The sequence below is a fragment of the Micromys minutus genome (assembly GCF_963924665.1).
Source record: "Micromys minutus genome assembly, chromosome: 9".
NCBI lineage: Eukaryota > Metazoa > Chordata > Mammalia > Rodentia > Muridae > Micromys > Micromys minutus.
Window position 1 is genome coordinate 16,596,284 of NC_137978.1, and position 17,642 is coordinate 16,613,925.

Genomic DNA, 17,642 nt, shown 5'->3' on the forward strand with positions numbered 1-17,642 from the left:
TGTAAACCATGAGGGTGCTCACATGGTGGAAGGAGGACAGTTACCCTGTCCCTGAGAATAGAGCCTCAGAATTTTCTTCCAGTGAGGTGCAGGAAGCCTGTGGATACTATTACGTGCTTGTTTCTTGTCACAGGGCATTCGGCAGAGTGATTGCTAAGATAATTTACCCACAAGAGGAGCACCTGAGAGTGCACTGTGTTCCTACAGGGTGCCCTTTATTAGGCACCAATTCTGCTGAGACTGCTGTGGCCTCTCCCTTGACTGTGACCCTGGACTCAGCAAAGCTGCAAACAGCCCCTGGACCAGGAAAGGATGCCTTTGTGGAAATGTGTGAGTATGTGTGCATGTGTGAGTACATGAGTGTGTGTATTGTTGTATCTGTGGGTTTGTATATGTGTGTAAGTCTGTATACATGCCTCTGTGTCAGTATGTGTGTGCATATAGATGTGAGAATTTCTATTTGTGTGTCTCTGTGTATATTTCTTTATGTATGTGAGTGTGCGAATTTGTGTGTGTGTGAATGTTTATCTTTGCATATAAGTGTGTTTGGGGGGTTGTGTGTATGTGTGTATTGTGTGAGTGTGTTTCTTAATCTTTGTGTATTTGTATATAAGAGTGGGTCTGTGTGTATGTATATGCAATGATGAGTGAGTGGGTGTAAATGTGTGCATGTATTTGTGTGTGTGTGTGTCTGTCAGAGAGAGAGGGAGAGAGAGAGAGAGAGAGAGAGAGAGAGAGAGAGACAGAGAGAGAGACAGAGACAGAGAGAGACAGAGAGAGAGAGACAGAGAGAGAGAGAGAGACAGAGAGAGAGACAGAGACAGAGAGAGACACAGAGAGAGAGACAGAGAGAGAGACAGTGAGGCAGAGAGAGAGAGAGAGAAACAGAGAGTGAGACAGAGAGACAGAGAAAGAGAGGACGAGAGGAAGACACCCTGAAACAGTGGCACACAGAGAGTGTGTACACAGGGGCAAGCTTCCTTTATTTAGATGTTGTGGTCAGAGGAACCATAGACGCCTTGGTTGTCTATGCAGTCATGAGTTGCAGAAATCAAAACCAGCTTATCAAGCTTGATCATAAAGATTCGTGCACACACTCATAGCCCTCTAGATGCCATGACAATCATAGGATAAATAGCTAATGTACACTGAAAACTATATTCACTTTGTTGAAAATTAATATTAGACTTAGTGAAGGTAATATAAAAAATAACTTAACATTTAGCCTTTAAACAATGAAGAAGTTTGAAATAACATAATTGCATCAGTATGATATTTGTAGAGACAGGGTTTCTCTGTGTAGTCCTGACTGTCCTGGAAATAGCTCTGTAGACAAGGCTGGCCTTAACTCAGATATGGTTTTACCTCTTCTGTGATTAACCTGGGCAGCACCACATCCAGGCCAAAACAATACTTCTTAATTTGAAAACATTTTGCATCATAATTTACATTTTGATAAAAATATTTATGTAACTGGAATAAATAAAATTTAAAAATGATTGTAAAATGAATTACAATAATTAAAAAAGACAAACTAACAGGTGTGTGTTTGCAAGGATGTGTACATTTCAAACAGAGACTGTATATCTGTGGAATAGTGGTTAATGACAGTTTAAGGGTAAAATAAAGAGAAACCCTGTACAGTAGTTTTATGAGGGCAGCAGTGAAAGAGAAAGCAATAATGGAACCAAACTCTTGAGAAGAAAATACACACACAGAAGAAAGTGAGGTAAAGGAAGTGAAAAGAGAATTGGAAAGCAAGGGGAAGGCATTTAGAAAGGAGAAACTTGTGTTTGCCTCTATTTAAGATAGATGCACACAGCAGGGTTATCAGAGAACCAGGAGGAGACTCAAACACACAGTCCAGAGAGCCATCAGCATCTGCAAAATCCACAATGGCCAGGCTCTGTGCTTTCCTCAGCATCCTGATAGTGATGATCTGCTGGTCAACCTGCTCTCTAGGATGTGACCTGCCTCAGACTCATAACTTCAGGAAAGCCTTGAGAGTCCTGGTAGAAATGGGGAGACTCTCCCCTGTCTCCTGCCTGAAGCACAGAAAGGACTTTGGATTCCCCTTGGAGAAGATGGATGCCCAGCAGATCCAGAAGGCTCAAGCCATCCCTGTCCTGCAGAATCTGACCCAGGACATCCTGACCATTTTCACACCAGAGAACCCATCTGCTCCTTGGAGTGCTCCCCTTGTCCATTCATTTTGCAGTGACCTCCACCAGCAGCTCAGTGACCTCACAGCCTGTCTGATGCAGCCTGTGGGGATGCAGGAAGCTCCTTTGACCCAGGATGTGAGGCAATATTTCCACAGGATCACTGTCTACCTGAAGGAGAAGAAACACAGCCCCTGTGCCTGGGAGGTGGTCAGAGTAAACGTCTGGAGAGCCCTGTATTCTGCAGTCGAGTTGCTGGAAAGACTGAGAGAGAAGTGAGTCCTGAGGCAAAGTGGGGAGGATCTTCTACACTTGAACACTGCGGCTCACATTATATGCTCTCTTTTAAATAAGCTCATTACTTTCAGTATGGATACAATCAATCTTCCTAGATATTTCAGTGATAGTGAGCAATTATTTTCAATATGTAAAACTGTTTTGTATCTGCATGAATTTGGTTTGTTTATTCATAGTTTTATTTATTTATTTATTTATTTATTTATTTATTTATTTATGTTTTATTAGTACAATTTAAGATATTGATGTTATCTCTTCCAATCCATATTTTTGACATAGCAAATCGTCATTTGTAAATAAATTATTTGTATTCAAATAAATTTGAATTATAAGACACTTTTGTTTATTTAATTTGATAGCTCTTTAACATTATCCAAAATTTTAAAATTAGAGTCTACACTGTAAATATTGTGCAAATGAAAAGTTTCCAAATATCCCAGAGGATAGACACATACACTACACAGTATTTAGACAAACCCTAAATATTTTCAACATCTTCTCTTTAGTATATAGTATTGTTCTGGGTGTATGGACAACATGCTGTGCAGTAGAAAGCCAGAGAATCTTGTTCCTCACATGTCTTAGTCAGCTTTGACCAAATATGCCCTGGATTATGTAGTATCTTATTCCTGTGATCTCACATACCTATCAGCTACTCCTATCGAGTTTAATTGTTTTGGGTTCTAAATCTAAGTGACATCATGTATAACAAGTAAAAACAGATCAAGAAAAACGACTAACCTTTCTATATAGGACAGAAAAGCAAGTCAAGAAGAACCTGGGAATTAACTTCACTCATAAAAAACTCATAAACCAGTTCTGGGAATAAATCCTGGTAGGGAAGTTAAATGACTCTAAAATTAACCCTTTAGAACACTAGTATTACTTCTTCGTTTCCTGGAGCTGTCCTCTTCCCATTTGTTCTCTGGCTGTTACACTTCCTTCTCCTCCTTCTTCTCTTTCTCCTCCTTCTCCTCCTACTACTTTGCTCCATCTCCTTTGAACTACTAGTTGTTTAAGGCAGAGCACCACCTCATGGAACATGGGTATCAGCTCTCAGGGGCCGCATCCCTGAGGATGCCTGAATCTCTTTTCCCAGCAGCCATCTGCTGCCACAGTTCCTCAGCTGGAGGTGGAGTTGCCTCCATTTTTCTCTGCTGATATTTTGTCTGACTTGCTCTCATTCACTCATAGTCACTCACAGCCCACAGGAGTAACCACCCTGTTGTGGTCAAGAACACGGCTCTGCTGCCATCATGCCCTGCCTCTGGTTCTTACAATTCTTCTTCTTCTTCTTCTTCTTCTTCTTCTTCTTCTTCTTCTTCTTCTCCCTCTTCTTCAGTGATTCCCGAGGCCATGAAATCAGCCTTCATTTTCTCAGTGACCAGCTGTGAGTCTCTGTTCATTGGCAGGGACGGCAAGAGAGTTCTGTGTAAGCTCTGGGCAGTGCAGAAACCTCTCTTAGATGTAAGTTCTAATTTCAAATCAGTCATGTGACACTCTTAGTCCAGCACTGCTTTTGTTCTTTGTTATCTTCATGGTTCCACATGTAATTTAAAGAAGATACTTCTGAGAGAAATAGTACTGAAAGCTGTATGTGCATTACATTGTCACTGAAGATCAGCTGGTTACAGTCACTTCCACAACATGATCATATTGATGGCCATAGACCTTGGCCTTTTTGTCTTAGTTTCTTACATTTTTGTTACTGCTTTGCTTTGTCATTTATATCACACATCAGTTCCTTTTTCATGTTTCATTTCCAGTTACATCATTTTTTATGACAGTAGAGAAGAGAAATTGAACAGAATTGTAGACTTCAACCATTAAACCAACTCCTCAGGAAAGATGAAAGAGTAACTGTGAAAGTACAGACAGTGAGGCACTGAAAGCCCTGGCTGTCTATCAGCAGTGACTGAACACTTCTGACATTACACACATTGGACACAGAAGATAATCACTGAATTTAATTTTCAATCAGAATTGATGGCTGAGGAATATATGTGCATTAGTGACTTAGACTGAACCTTAAGGTGGAATAACAGATAAGTGTATATATTATCTGAATGCATAATGTATAATACCATGAATTTTACATATGTATGTATATATATGTACATATTGTGCACATGCAGCTTTTTCTCTGATAGACTAACTTTTCTTACCTGCTGTGACAGGCCCCATCATTCAGTGTCACTGTCCTTATTTCTCTTTTATTGAAGTTGAAACCCCAGTGTGTGCTCCTTGTTCTCCTCATTAATTCTTTCTCACTGTCCCACTGCTGTCTATCACACCTTGACTTCGGGCGAACTTTTTTTTCTCAGAACTTGTAAACACCATTCAAACCAGAATGAAAGCGTTCAAGGTTTGAATGAAACTCTATATATAAGAATTTCTCCTTATTTTAGACCTAAGACAATGTTCTTCCAATGAACTAATGCTGACTGTTTCAATAAAGAAAAAGAAGAAAAGTAATTCAAGAATAAAAGAGACGGAAAGAAAGGAAGAAAGGAAGGAGGAAGGAAGAAATAAAGCAAGGAGGAAGAAGGGAGGATCAAAGAACAAAGAATAAAACGAGAAAGGAAGGAAGAAAAGAAAAAAAAATAAAACCAAATCTACAGAGAAAACTTAAGTAGAGAGCCACCTACTGGCCCGTCTTGCAAAGAACAAAGAGGCAAGTTCTTTACAGAATTCTCTTTCCTTGCAGGGTCCTCCACACTGAATCAGACTTTCCCCCAGAACTGACTTCAGTGTGAAGGCTCCATTCCCTTGAACATCATCCTAGGAAGGGAAATGCTCTCTGATGCACAGGTCATGTTTAATGGACAAAGGTCAGATAAGCATGAATTAAAAGGTCTTTTGTGTCCTTATCCCTTTCCCTCTATAACCAAAGTCTCTGGAGAAGGCGGAGTGAGTACATACGAAAAGTTTTCTTTTGTGACCGGGTTATCTCACTCAGGATGATAGTTTCAAGTTTCACCCATTTGCCTAGGAATCTCATTGTATTTAATACCTAAGTAGTACTCCATTGGGCATATGTATCACAATTAATGAATCCATTCCTCTGTGGAGGAACATCTGGGTTCTTCCCAGTTTCTGGCTATCATAAATGAGGCTTCTATGAACATTATTGAGCATGTGCCCTTCCTAGATATTGGAGCTACTTTGGGGTGTATGCCCAAAAGTGGTATAGCTAGGTCCTATATCCAATTTTCTGAGGAACTGCCAGACTGATTTCCAGAGTGGTTGTACCAGTTTAAAATCCCACCAACAATGGAGAAGTGTTCCTTTTTCTCCACATCCTCACCAGCATCTGTTGTCACCTGAGTTTTTGATCTTAGCCATTCTGACTGGTGTCAGGTAAAATCTTAGGGTTGTTTTGATTTGAATTTCCCTGATGACTAGGAATGTTGAGCATTTCTTTAGGTGCTTCTCAGCCATTTGATATTTCTCCATTGAGAAGTCTCTGTGTAGCTCTGTACCCCATTTTTAAATAGGATTCTTTGATTCACTAGGGAAAAGCTTCTTGAGTTCCTTGTATATATTAGATACTAGCCATCTATAAGATGTAGGATTGTTGAAGATCTTTTTCCAATCTATTTGTTTCCCTTTTGTCGTTTTGACAGTGTCCTTGGTCTTATAGAAGCTTTGCAGTTTCATAAAATCCCATTTGTCAATTCTTGATCTTAGAGCATAAGCAATTGGTGTTTTGCTCAGGAAAATTTCCCATGTGCCTATGTGTTTTAAGATCTTCCCCACTTTCTGTTCTAATAGTTTCAGTGTACCTTAATTGATGTGGAGGTCTTTGATCCCCTTGGACTTCAGCTTTGTAAAAGATGATAAGAAGGGATCACTTTGCATTCTTCTGCATGCTGACTGCCAGTTGAACCAGCACCATTTGTTGAAGAGGTCCTTTTTCCATTGAATGTTTTTAGCTCCTTTGTCAAAGATTACATGACCATAGGTTTTTGGGTTTATTTCTGGGTCCTCAATTTGGTTCCATTGATCTACCTGCCTGTCTCTGTACCAATATCAGGCAGTTTTATGTCACAATTGATCTGTAATACAGCCTGAACTCAGAGATGGTGATTCCTCCAAAAGTTTTTTTATTTTTCAGAATGGTTTTTGCTATCCTGGGTTTTTTATTATTCCAAATGAATTTGCAAATTGCTCTTTCCAACTCTATTAATAATTGAATTGGAATTTTGATGGGGATTGCATTGAATCTGTAGATTGCCTTAAGCAAGAGGGCCATTTTCACAAAGCTGATCCTGCCAATCTATAAGCATGGGAGGTCTTTCCATCTTCTGAGGTATTCTTCAATTTCATTCTTTAGAGGCTTGAAGTTCTTATTTTATAGACCCTTCACTTGCTTGGGTAGGGTCACACTAAGGTATTTTATATTCTTTGTGGCTATTGTGAAGTGTGTTGTCTCTAATTTCCTTCACAGCCTGTTTGTCCATTGAGTAGAGGATAGCTACTGGTTTGTTTGACTTAATCTTATAATCAGCCACTTTGCTGAATGTGTTTATCAGCTGTAAAAGTTCTCTGGTGGAATTTTCTGAGCACTTAAGTATACTATCATATCATCTGCAAAAGGTGATATTTTGACTTCTTCCTTTCCAATTTGTATCCGTTTGACCTCTTTTTGTAGTCTTATTGCTCTGGCTATTACTTAAAGGACTATATTGAATAGGTAGAAAGAGAGTGGACAATCTTGTCCAGTCCCTGATTTTAGTGGGATTGCTTCAAGTTTTTCGCCAATTACTTTGATGCTGGTTACTGGTTTGCTGTATATTGCTTTTACTATTTTTAAGTATGTGCCTTGAATACCTGACCTTTCCAAGACTTCTAACATGAAGGAGTATTGAATTTTATCAAATGCTTTCTCAGCATCTAGAGAGATACTCATGTGATTTTCTTCTTTGAGTTTGTTTATGTAGTAGATGACATTGATGGATTTTTGTATATTGAACCATCCTTGCATCCCTAGGATGAAGCCCACCTTATCATGGTAAACGATTGCTTTGATGCATTCTTAGATTCGGTTTGCAAGAATTCTGTTGAGTATTTTTGCATCAATGTTCATGAAGAAAATTGGTCTAAAGTTCTCTTTCTTTGTAGAATCTTTATGTGGTTTAGGAATAAGTGTAATTGTGGCTTCAAAAAATGAGTTTGGTAGTATTTCCGCTTTTTCTATATTGTGGAATAGTTCGGAGAGTATTGGTATTAGGTCTTCTATGAAGGTCTGATAGAATTCTGCACTAAATCCGTCAGGTTCTGGGCTTATTTTGGTTGGGAGATTTTTGATGACTGTTTCTATTTCCTTACAGGTAATGGGTTATCTGGTCCTGATTTAACTTTGATACCTGGTATCTGTCTAAAAAAATTGTCCATTTCCTCTAGATTTTCTAGTTTTGTTGAGTATAGGCTTTTGTAATAGGATCTGATGATTTCTTGAATTTTCTGTTTCTGTTGTTATGTCTCTCCTTTAATATCTGATTTTGTTAATTTGGATACTCTTTCTGTGTGCCCTCTGGTAGTCTGGCTAAAGGTTTATCAATCTTGTTGTTTTCTCAAAGAACCAGCTCTAGGTTTTGTTGATTCTTTGTATAGCCCTTTTTGTCTTTATTTGGTTGATTTCAGCTCTGAGTTTGATTATTTTCTCCTGACTTCTCTTGAATGTATCTGCTTTTTGTTGTTGTTGTTCTAGACCTTTCAGGTGTGCTGTCAAGTTGTTAGTGTATGCTCTCTCCAGTTTCTTTTTAGAGGTGCTCCATGCCTTGAGTTTTCCTCTTAGCATTTCTTTCATTGTAAAAGTTTGGGTATGTTGTCCCTTCATTTTTGTTAAATTCTAAGAAGTCTTTGATTTCTTTATTTCTTCCTTGACCAAGCTGTCATTCAGTAGAGCATTGTTTAGCTTCCATGTGTATGTGAGCTTTTTGTTGTTGTTGTTGTTGTTTTTCTTGTTATTAAAGACCAGTCTTAGTCCATGGTGATCTGATAAAATGCATGGAAATATTTCAAGCTTCTTGTATCTGTTGAGGCCTGTTTTGTGACCGAGTATATGATCAATTTTGGAGAAGGTGCAATAAGGTGCTGAGAAGAAGGTAGATTCATTTGTTTTAGGATGTAATATTTAATAGATGTTCTTTAAATATATTTGTTTCATAACTTCTGTTAGTTTCACCGTGTCTCTGTTAAGTTTCTGCATCCATGATTTGTCCATTGATGAGAGTGGGGTGTTTAAGTCTCCCACTATTATTGTGTGTGGTGTAAAATATGCTCTGAGCTTTAGTAGAGTTTCTTTTATGAATGTGGGTACTTTTCTATCAGGAGCATAAATGTTTATTATTGAGATTTCATCTTGATACACTTTTTTTTGATGAGTAAAAGGTGTTTGTTCTTGCCTTTTTTTGTTGAGTTCTGGTTGAAAATCAGTTTTATTTGATATCAGGATGGCTAGTCGAGCTTATGTTTTGGGACCATTTGCTTGGAAAATTTTTTCCCAACCTTTTACTCTGAGCTAGTGCTTGTCTTTGTTGTTGAGATGAGTTTTCTGTATGCAGCAAAATGATGGATCCTGTTTGTGTATCCAGTCTGATAGTCCATGTCTTTTTATTGGAGAATTAATTCAATTGATGTTAAGGGATATTAAGGAAAGTGATCGCTGTTTCCTGATATATTTGTATTTCCAGGTAGAGTTATGATTGTGTGCTTTTTTTTTTTTTTTTTTTTTTGCTGTTTGTTGCAAGAAGACTAGTTTTTTTGAGTTTCATAGGGTGAAGTTTCCCTCTTTGTGGCGGTGTGTTTCATTTATTATCCTTTGTAGGGCTGGATTTGTGGACTGATATTGTGTAAATTTGTTTTTGTCATAGAACATCTTAGTTTCTCCACTTATGGTGATTGAGAGTTTTGCAGGATATAGTAACCTAGACTGGAACTTGTTTTCCCTTAGGGTCAGTATGATGTCAGTCCAGGATCTTCTAGCTTTCATAGTCTCTGTTGAAAAGTCTGGAATAATTCTGATCAGTCTGCCTTTATATGTTACCTCTCCTTTTTCTCTTACTGCTTTTAGTATTCTTTCTTTGTTTCGATCCTTTGTTATTTTGACTATTATGTGTTGAGAAGAATTTCTTTTCTGGTCCAGTCTAACTGGGGTTCTGTAGGCTTCTTGAATGTTCATGGTCATCTTTTTTTAGGTTAGGGAAGTTTTATTCTATAATTGTGTTGAAGATGTTTACTGTGCCTTTCAGTTGATATACTTATCCCTCTTCTATACCTATTTATCCTTAGGTTTGGTCTTCCGATTGTGTACTGGATATCCTGGATGATTTTCCCAAAATATTTTTGAATTTTGCATTTCCTCTGATTGTTGTATCAGTAATTTCTATGTTATCTTCTGCTCCTGAGAATTTTCTCCTCCATATCTTGTATTTTGTTGGTGATGCTAGCATCACCTCCCGATTACTTTTCTAGGTTTTCCAAATTTAGTTTTGACTCCTTTAGATTTTCGTCATTGTTTCCATTTCTGTTCTCAGTTCCTTCACCTGTTGTTTGTGCTTTCTTTTAGCTCTTTAAGTGATTTTTGTGTCTTCTCTTAAAGGGCTTCAACTTGCTTTTGTGTATTTTCCTGTACTTCTTTAAGTGTGTTGCTTATGTGCTTCTCAAAATTCTCCATTATTACCATGAAGTATGATTTTAAGTCTAAATCTTGTTTTTCTGGTGGGTTGGGATATCCAGTATTTTCAGTGGTGGGAGAACTGGGTTCTGATATTGCCAGGTTGTCTTGGTTTCCGTTTCTTAGAGTCCTGTGCTTGACTCTTGCCATCTTGTTATAGGTGACCTTGCTGTCTCTTACTGGAGCTTGTCTCTCTTGTGGGTCTGTGGGACCATGGTCTCTTAGAGGAAGATTGTTTCTGAGTATATCTCTCTCAGGGTAGGTTGTGAATTCCTATGGCGGATCCCAGTCCTGATGTACCTGGCCCTGGTCTGGCCCTGGTCCAGTAGTGTGCACTTCCAGGCAGTACCTCTGCCTGTACCCGGAGTTCTGTGTGGCCTCTTCCAGGGTAGAATGTGGACAGAAGATGTTGACTCACCCTTCCACTTAGAATGCAAACAGCTCCTACAGCTTTTCCAAGCTCCCAGGGACCTGTGGGCAGATAGACCACTGGTCATGATGAAAGTGAGCTGGGTCTCAGGTTTTCTATTAAATTCCATAATAATTTTATTTCATAATAAATTCCAACCATCTGTTTACGTCCCAAAACTGTGCTCTACTTACCAGTATAGGTCGGTAATATTGTGAGTCCAAGGCTGAAGATCCTTGTATTGGTTCTTTTGTTTTTCGGTATTGCTACACACCTTGTTCTTTCTTTATAATAATAGTCAATTTAATGAGCTACAAAATATCTCCATTACATGCTGTATGTCCAAATTTGTGTGTGTGTACAGTGGGGCCAGATGTCAATCAATATCCGGTTTTTACCTCATTTTCTGTGACAGAATCTCCCACTTAACCAACGGCTCATTTTTGCAGCTAGACTGACTGTCCTGTTTCCGAGTGATGGTTGTCCTTAGATGTAAAACTGAGTACATGTGAAATTAACTAAAAGCCCTAACATAGGTTCACACCTATGAGATTGTTTTGCTAAACATGAAGTGGGAAAATCCACCTTTAATGAGAATCTATTTAATGGGAAGACAAAACTTGAAGTAGGATCTTTGATGTATAAAGACTCATCTTTACTCTGAGCCAGACTTTCTGCTGTAGCCTATGTAAATACAGGAAGGAAGGATTCATTTGGTGTTTGCCTGTGTGCTTTTTCCTTGATAGCAATTCATTCCTTCACTGACATTAGAATATAATTTTATTGCAATGTGGCACAGAGTAAATACCAATTAAGAAATTCACCCTAGTAAAAAATTACTGGATTCTTTGAACTTAACCTCATAGGCAGACATTTTCTAAATTGAATAGACCTCATTCTGTAAGCCATTCTAATATCACACATACACATGTGTGTGTATGCATGTATACCTGTTTAGAAAGAGTAAAAGAGAGAAATTCTTCCTATAAATTCAACTTCTCTTGAAAACACTGACTAGTACATTATCTCAAATACATGTCTGTGTCTCCTCTTCAATGTCAGGATTACAGGCATGCGCTCCTCTACAGGACTTTACATGAATTTTGAGAAACCAATCAGCTATCTCTGCTTTTACTGGAAGAAAGTTCCTGACTGAGCAAGAAAGTTCCTGACCCATTGAACATTGTAAGTATTAAGCCTCCACAATTTTACAATATTTGTGTTTGAGAAAGTACAAACTACAGCGACATTCAGAAAAAAATAAGTGACAAATAATGACACTGGTATTTAACTTGTAAAAAGGAAGATTCTGGTGTCTGATACAGGAAATGAAATAAGGAAGGCAGATTTTCTTATTCTGCAGTTTAGTGAGATGGAGTTGTTGTGCTGAATCTTATACTCTCTGAAATGATACAAAGAAAAGAAGAAAAATGTGGGTCTATAAGCAGACACTGTGGTGTGCATACAGGTCAGTTGGGATTATAAATCAACCTGAATTGCTTTTGTGAAGTGCTTTGGAGTCAAGAATGTGCAAGAGCCTGGTGGATTTCTTTGAGGTAAAGCAAACTTCAGATTGCTTGAACAAGATTTGAAAGTGATAGTCAGAGGCAGAGGTAGCCACAAGATCATGTTCAAATAGAACAAATAAAATCAGAAGAACATTCCATGCACTGAAAGTTAAAATCATGGAAAAGCTGCTATAAACACTGAGCTGAAAAGTTCAGTCCTGAAGCATTCACAGTGTCAAAGACAAATGCAGCCAGAGGTTTACAGACAACTAGAGGCATTTTTTTTTTTTTACAAATGAATAAGTGTATGAATGTGTAATTGTGTGTTTGTGTATATGTGGGAAAGGGATAAATATGGAGAAATAGATAATCATAGAGAGATAGATTGGTAGATCCATAGATTCATAGATCAATAGATAGATAGATAGATAGATAGATAGATAGATAGATAGATAGATGATAGATAGATAGATGATAGATTCATAGATCCATAGATAGATAGATAGATAGATAGATAGATAGAGAGAGAGAGAGAGAGAGATAGATAGATAGATAGATAAATAGATAGATAGAGAGAGAGATAGATAGATAGATAGATAGATAGATAGATAGATGATAGATAGATAGATAGAACGATGCACAGGCCTGCAATGCTGTGAATGCAGTGATGAGGGCTCCTGCACATGCATTGATTCTCTACTGCAACTGTGGGTTCCAGGAATCACACTCAGTTCTTCAAGTTTGACAGTGAGACTTTTTGTATCCTGCATCCTCATAATGACACTAAATTACCAGATAAATAACTAACATACAGTGATTATTAAATTAAGTTGTATATAGTATTATATTATATTTAATGAAGGCAACATAAAGAAGCCAACGCTAGGACTTTAAATATTTTAAAGAAAATCTTTATTTTAATGTATATTAATTAAAATAAATTTGCAAACCTGTCAAATATTTTGATTTAAAAACTTTGTAAATGATATAAATAAAAAGTAATTAATTGCAAGATCAATTTAGTTCATATTTATAGAATATTTTTAAGGAAATTATGATTTACAAAAATATGAATATTTGAAACAAAGAGAGTTTAACAGTGCTACAGCATTTAATGAAAATTCAAATTAGAAAAAGAAAACCTGGAAAAGAACTTATGGTGAAGAGCAGGGAAAGAGGAAGCAATAAAAAAACCACAATTTAGAAAAATGTCCAGACAGAAGCAGAGAATGAGTTAAAGAAAGTGAAATGACAATTGGAAAGTTAGGGGAGGCATTCAGAAAGTAAAAATAAGTGTTTACCTCATTTAAGACACATCAACCCAGGATGGTCTTCAGAGAACCTGGAAGTGAGGAATTGGGACCAAAGAGCTCTGAGGACCAAAACCATTGGCAACATTCACCATGGCTAGACTCTGTGTTTTCCTGATGGCCCTGGTGGTGATGAGCTACTGGTCAACCTGTTCTCTAGGCTGTTACCTGCCTCACACTCATAACCTAGGAACAGGAGAGCCTTGACACTCCTGGCACAAAAGAGGAGACTCTCCCCTGTCTCCTGCCTGAGGACAGGAGGAACTTTGGATTTCCTCAGGAGAAAGTGGATGCTCAGCAGATCCAGAAGTCTCAAGCCATCCCTGTCCTGAGTGAGCTGACTCAGCAGGTCCTGACCATCTTCACATCAAAGGATTCATCTGCTGCTTGGGATGCACCACTCCTAGACACATTCTGCAATGCTCTCCACCAGAAGTTGAATCTCCTGCAAGACTGTCTGATGCAGCCTGTGTGGATGCAGGAACCTCCCTTGACCCAGGCTGTGAGGAAATATTTCCAAAGGATCACTGTTTTCCTGAGGGAGAAGCAACACAGCCCCTGTTCCTGGGAGGTGGTCAGAGCAGAAGTCTGGAGAGCCCTGTCTTCCTCAGCCAGGATGCTGCAAAGACTCAGAGAGGAGAAGAAGTGAACCCTGAGCCAAAGCGGAGAGGATTCTTCTGGACTAGAACTCTGTCGCTCTCTGCTCAGAATCTGCCATCTCAGAACTGTCACTCATTTTGGCAGGAATTCTAACAATTTGTCAAAATGTTTTTGTAAAAGTATTTGTTCTCTTTCTATTTTGTTCTCTGTATGTATTCAGGTATGTACGTGTGAGTTTGTATGCATGTATTTATTTATTTATTTATCTATCTATCTATTTATTTATCTATTTATTTATTTACTTACATGTTTATTTAGTCACCTATTTAACTATTTATATGATGTAACATTTATTGTTGCATAATTTGTTACAGACCTGTTTTCTATAAATTATTACTAAATGCAACTTGTTTTGTTTGTACATTCTTTAATTATTTTTAACAAATTGTTTAAACTGGTGTTTTTCAGCAAAGAAATCTTTGCATAACCCAGCTGCCAAGTATTGTAGATGTATATGACATTGCATTGCCTTCAGGCGATTAGCTATACCTGTCTCTTGCTTCTCATTCATTCATGGTTAATTCCTAAGTCTTTTTCTCCTGTCTTTTGTATATTACTGAATTCACAGACAGCACACTGTGCATGGATCAGGCATCATATCCTGCTCCTGTCAAACTGTGTAAAGGGACTGGTATTTGCATGAGTGTATCTGAGGTGTCTGTGTTTGTGTGTGTGCATGCTATATCTCAAAGGAAGAGTAATGGGATTTCAGACAGAGACACAAGGATAAAGACCCTGTTCTCTTTGTACTAGCAACATAGACATACTCCCTGGATTCCTACATTTCTTTCATCTTCCTAATCATTTGAAAATCATACTTCAGTCACCTATGGGATCCACATAAATAACAGAAACAGAGGTATTAGAATCCTATGTAGACCCAGCAGATGGAAGGGCACTGAGAAAGTCTGCAAAGCCAAGGAAACCATCACCAGTATTAGCAGACGTAGATGGGGAGGGGACTTTGATCCCAAGTGTATGTAAGTGTAAACCCTGGAAGCATAAAAATCTACAGTTATCAGTAGCATGAAAGCAAATATTCCAGTTAGATACAATTTCTTTCTACACAAGTAAACAAGTGACTTTTTCATTCTCATAGAGAAGGGCTGTTCTAAATATATAAAATCACACATAGAACACTTACTTTTGGCATTAAATAAATTAAATCTATTCCAAACTCTGAAAGTGAGTACAATGACTTTGGTATCTGAGGTACACGTTAATGACTGCAGATTTCTTACTGCTGTGAAGATATATTGTGAAGCTAGAGCTGCTCTACTGTGATTCGATAAGGGCATTGAGAATGGGACTGACTCATATACACTATCCTGAGCACAATTATAAACATTGCATGTTGATTTGTATGGTTTTAAAAGTACTCAATTCATAAAGTCTGAGATTTCAAGCATTGAAATACAAATTTCAGATACTCACCATATGTTTTGGCTTGGATAAAAAATACCATTTGGTTTCTACATGTCAGAGGTTGGTATTCAGGACAGCAGCATTCAGAGGACACTGGAGACTTCATCACATCCTCCAGGAACAAAATTTATTGATGAAAAGTCATTGATTTCAGATGAGTAGTCTATTAGGTAGTAAGGCTTTGCTGAAGAAAGGGTAGGAGCCTCCATCCTAATTACAAACTTTGCCTGTCTGCCTCTTGGAGACAATGTAATGAGGAAAGTTTAGAGACACATGGTCTTCCCACTATACAATTGATTCAGAAATCCATGGAGTTAATAATCTAAGGTTTGAAACAAAATACATGAAAATTTAAGCCTCAAAACTTTAAGTATCTTACTACTCATGAGTTTGTTTATAATTGTCTCTGTGTGTACCTGTGTCTGTGTGTGTCTGCATGTTTTTATGTGAGTATGTCTATGTGCCTGTGAGTCACTCAGTGTGTTTATAGGTAATTGCATGTGTGCCTGTATATGTGTGTGTTGGTTTCCATATATTTGAGTATGTATTCATGTGAATTTTTTAAGGGTATGTATGTGTATGTTTGCAAAGTTTTGTGAGTGTTTGTGAGAATGTCTGAGAATTCGTGCATTGTGTATGTTTCTATGACGGTATGAGTGTTTATGTTTCAATGATGTGTTTATGTGGAAATTTGTTAATACCTGGGTGAGTGTGTGTTTAAGTGTTTTTCCACTGTGTTTTCATGTATTGAAAACTGTCTTATATGATAGAATAAGAATGTATGTGCATCACAGTTACTAACTATATCGTACCCATTCCACATGTGCTCATTGCTACATGAGAGTGACAGTAGAGTGCCTTGCCTTGGTAGTGTCATTTTATGCAAATTAGCTTGTGTTGCCAGCAATGAGTGTGCATTCTTGTTTTTCTTAGACCCTATTGAGTTTGACACTTTGTAAAGAAATAAATTTTACTTAAAGATAAGGTGATAAGATAGGGGGAGTTAATAATACCTTTAAGAGGGGAGAGGAAGAGAGGGAACTAGGTAGTAAAGGGGACAGGGAAGAGTAGAACATGATCAGGTATTGGGTGACTGGCTCAACAAGATTGAGGACATGATGGCCAGCAGAAAAATGGAAATGGGTAACTTTGAAAGATAGGAACTGAGGGGATCCTCCAAAATGTACCAGAGACCTGGGAGGTGAGAGACTCTCAGAACTAAAAAGGAGGGATCTTAGATGAAATGCTCTAAAGTTGAGAGAAGGAAGTTGTACATCTCTAGTAGAAACACAGGAAATCAATTTTGAGGGATGGGGTTGCCATCCAACAGTCAAAAACTCCAACCAATTATTGTTTCTGTCTGAAATAAATGCAGGGACAAAAATGGACATGAATGTGAGGAAAATGAGATACAATGACCAGCTTAAATTGGGGTCCAGCTCAAGGGAAGGCCCTAAGGCCTGACACCACTATGTCTACTATGGTGTGCTTACAAACAGGAGGAAAGCATAGTTGCCAGCTGAAAGACCCAATAAGCAGCTGAAAGAGTTAGAGGCAGAGATTTACGCCCATGCAATGGACAGAAGTTGGTGATCCTTTTGACTGAATTAGGGAAAAGCTTGAAGAAGCAGAGAAGGGTGATGCTATAGGAAGACCAGCAGCCTTATCCAACCTTGACGCCTGAGACAGACACTGAGCCACCAAGCAGACAGCATAAACCAGCTGATATGAGGTCCTCAACACATATGCTAGAGAGGACAGCCTTGTCTTGACTCAGTGAGTGATGATGCACCTAACCCTCAAGAGACTTGAGGCTTCAGGGAATGGGGAGGCTTGGTAGGGTGGAGAGTGAGGGTACGGACATACTCTTGGAGATGGAGGAAAGGAAGTACTGAATGTGGAACAGTCACAGGGCTTCCCTTGACTGGGCCTGAAAAACAATTAAAGAAAAAGATGATTTCAGTTGTACTTACGCAGTATTTGCTACTAAAGCTAGATGGATTGCACAAGGTATTTTCTTTACATGTACCCTAATTTTAAAGATACACCTTTCTTAGAAAAAAAAACAGTTGAAAAGACCTTTCTAGACTTTAAAATTACAGTGACAAGCATAATAAAGTTTAGTGAAAAGGTTGAGCTGTAAGAGAGGCAGAGGTCATGGGTACCATCTGATCATGTCAGTTAAGTGCT

General features: G+C 38.1%; 1 protein-coding gene and 1 pseudogene across 2 annotated transcripts; both read left to right on the plus strand.

The window, feature by feature from the left end:
* Positions 1-1,895: 1,895 nt before the first annotated feature.
* On the plus strand, positions 1,896-2,441 carry LOC308424944 (interferon alpha-11-like; the record flags this gene model as incomplete). Its single annotated transcript, XM_080922118.1, has 1 exon — positions 1,896-2,441. The coding sequence occupies one exon, from the start codon at positions 1,896-1,898 to the stop codon at positions 2,439-2,441; it is 546 nt and encodes a 181-aa protein (XP_080778244.1).
* An 11,019-nt stretch (positions 2,442-13,460) lies between these two features.
* Positions 13,461-14,016, plus strand: LOC308424945 (interferon alpha-12-like; annotated as a pseudogene). Its single transcript has one exon. The product of its transcript is annotated as an interferon alpha-12-like (transcript).
* The last annotated feature ends 3,626 nt before the right edge of the window (positions 14,017-17,642 follow it).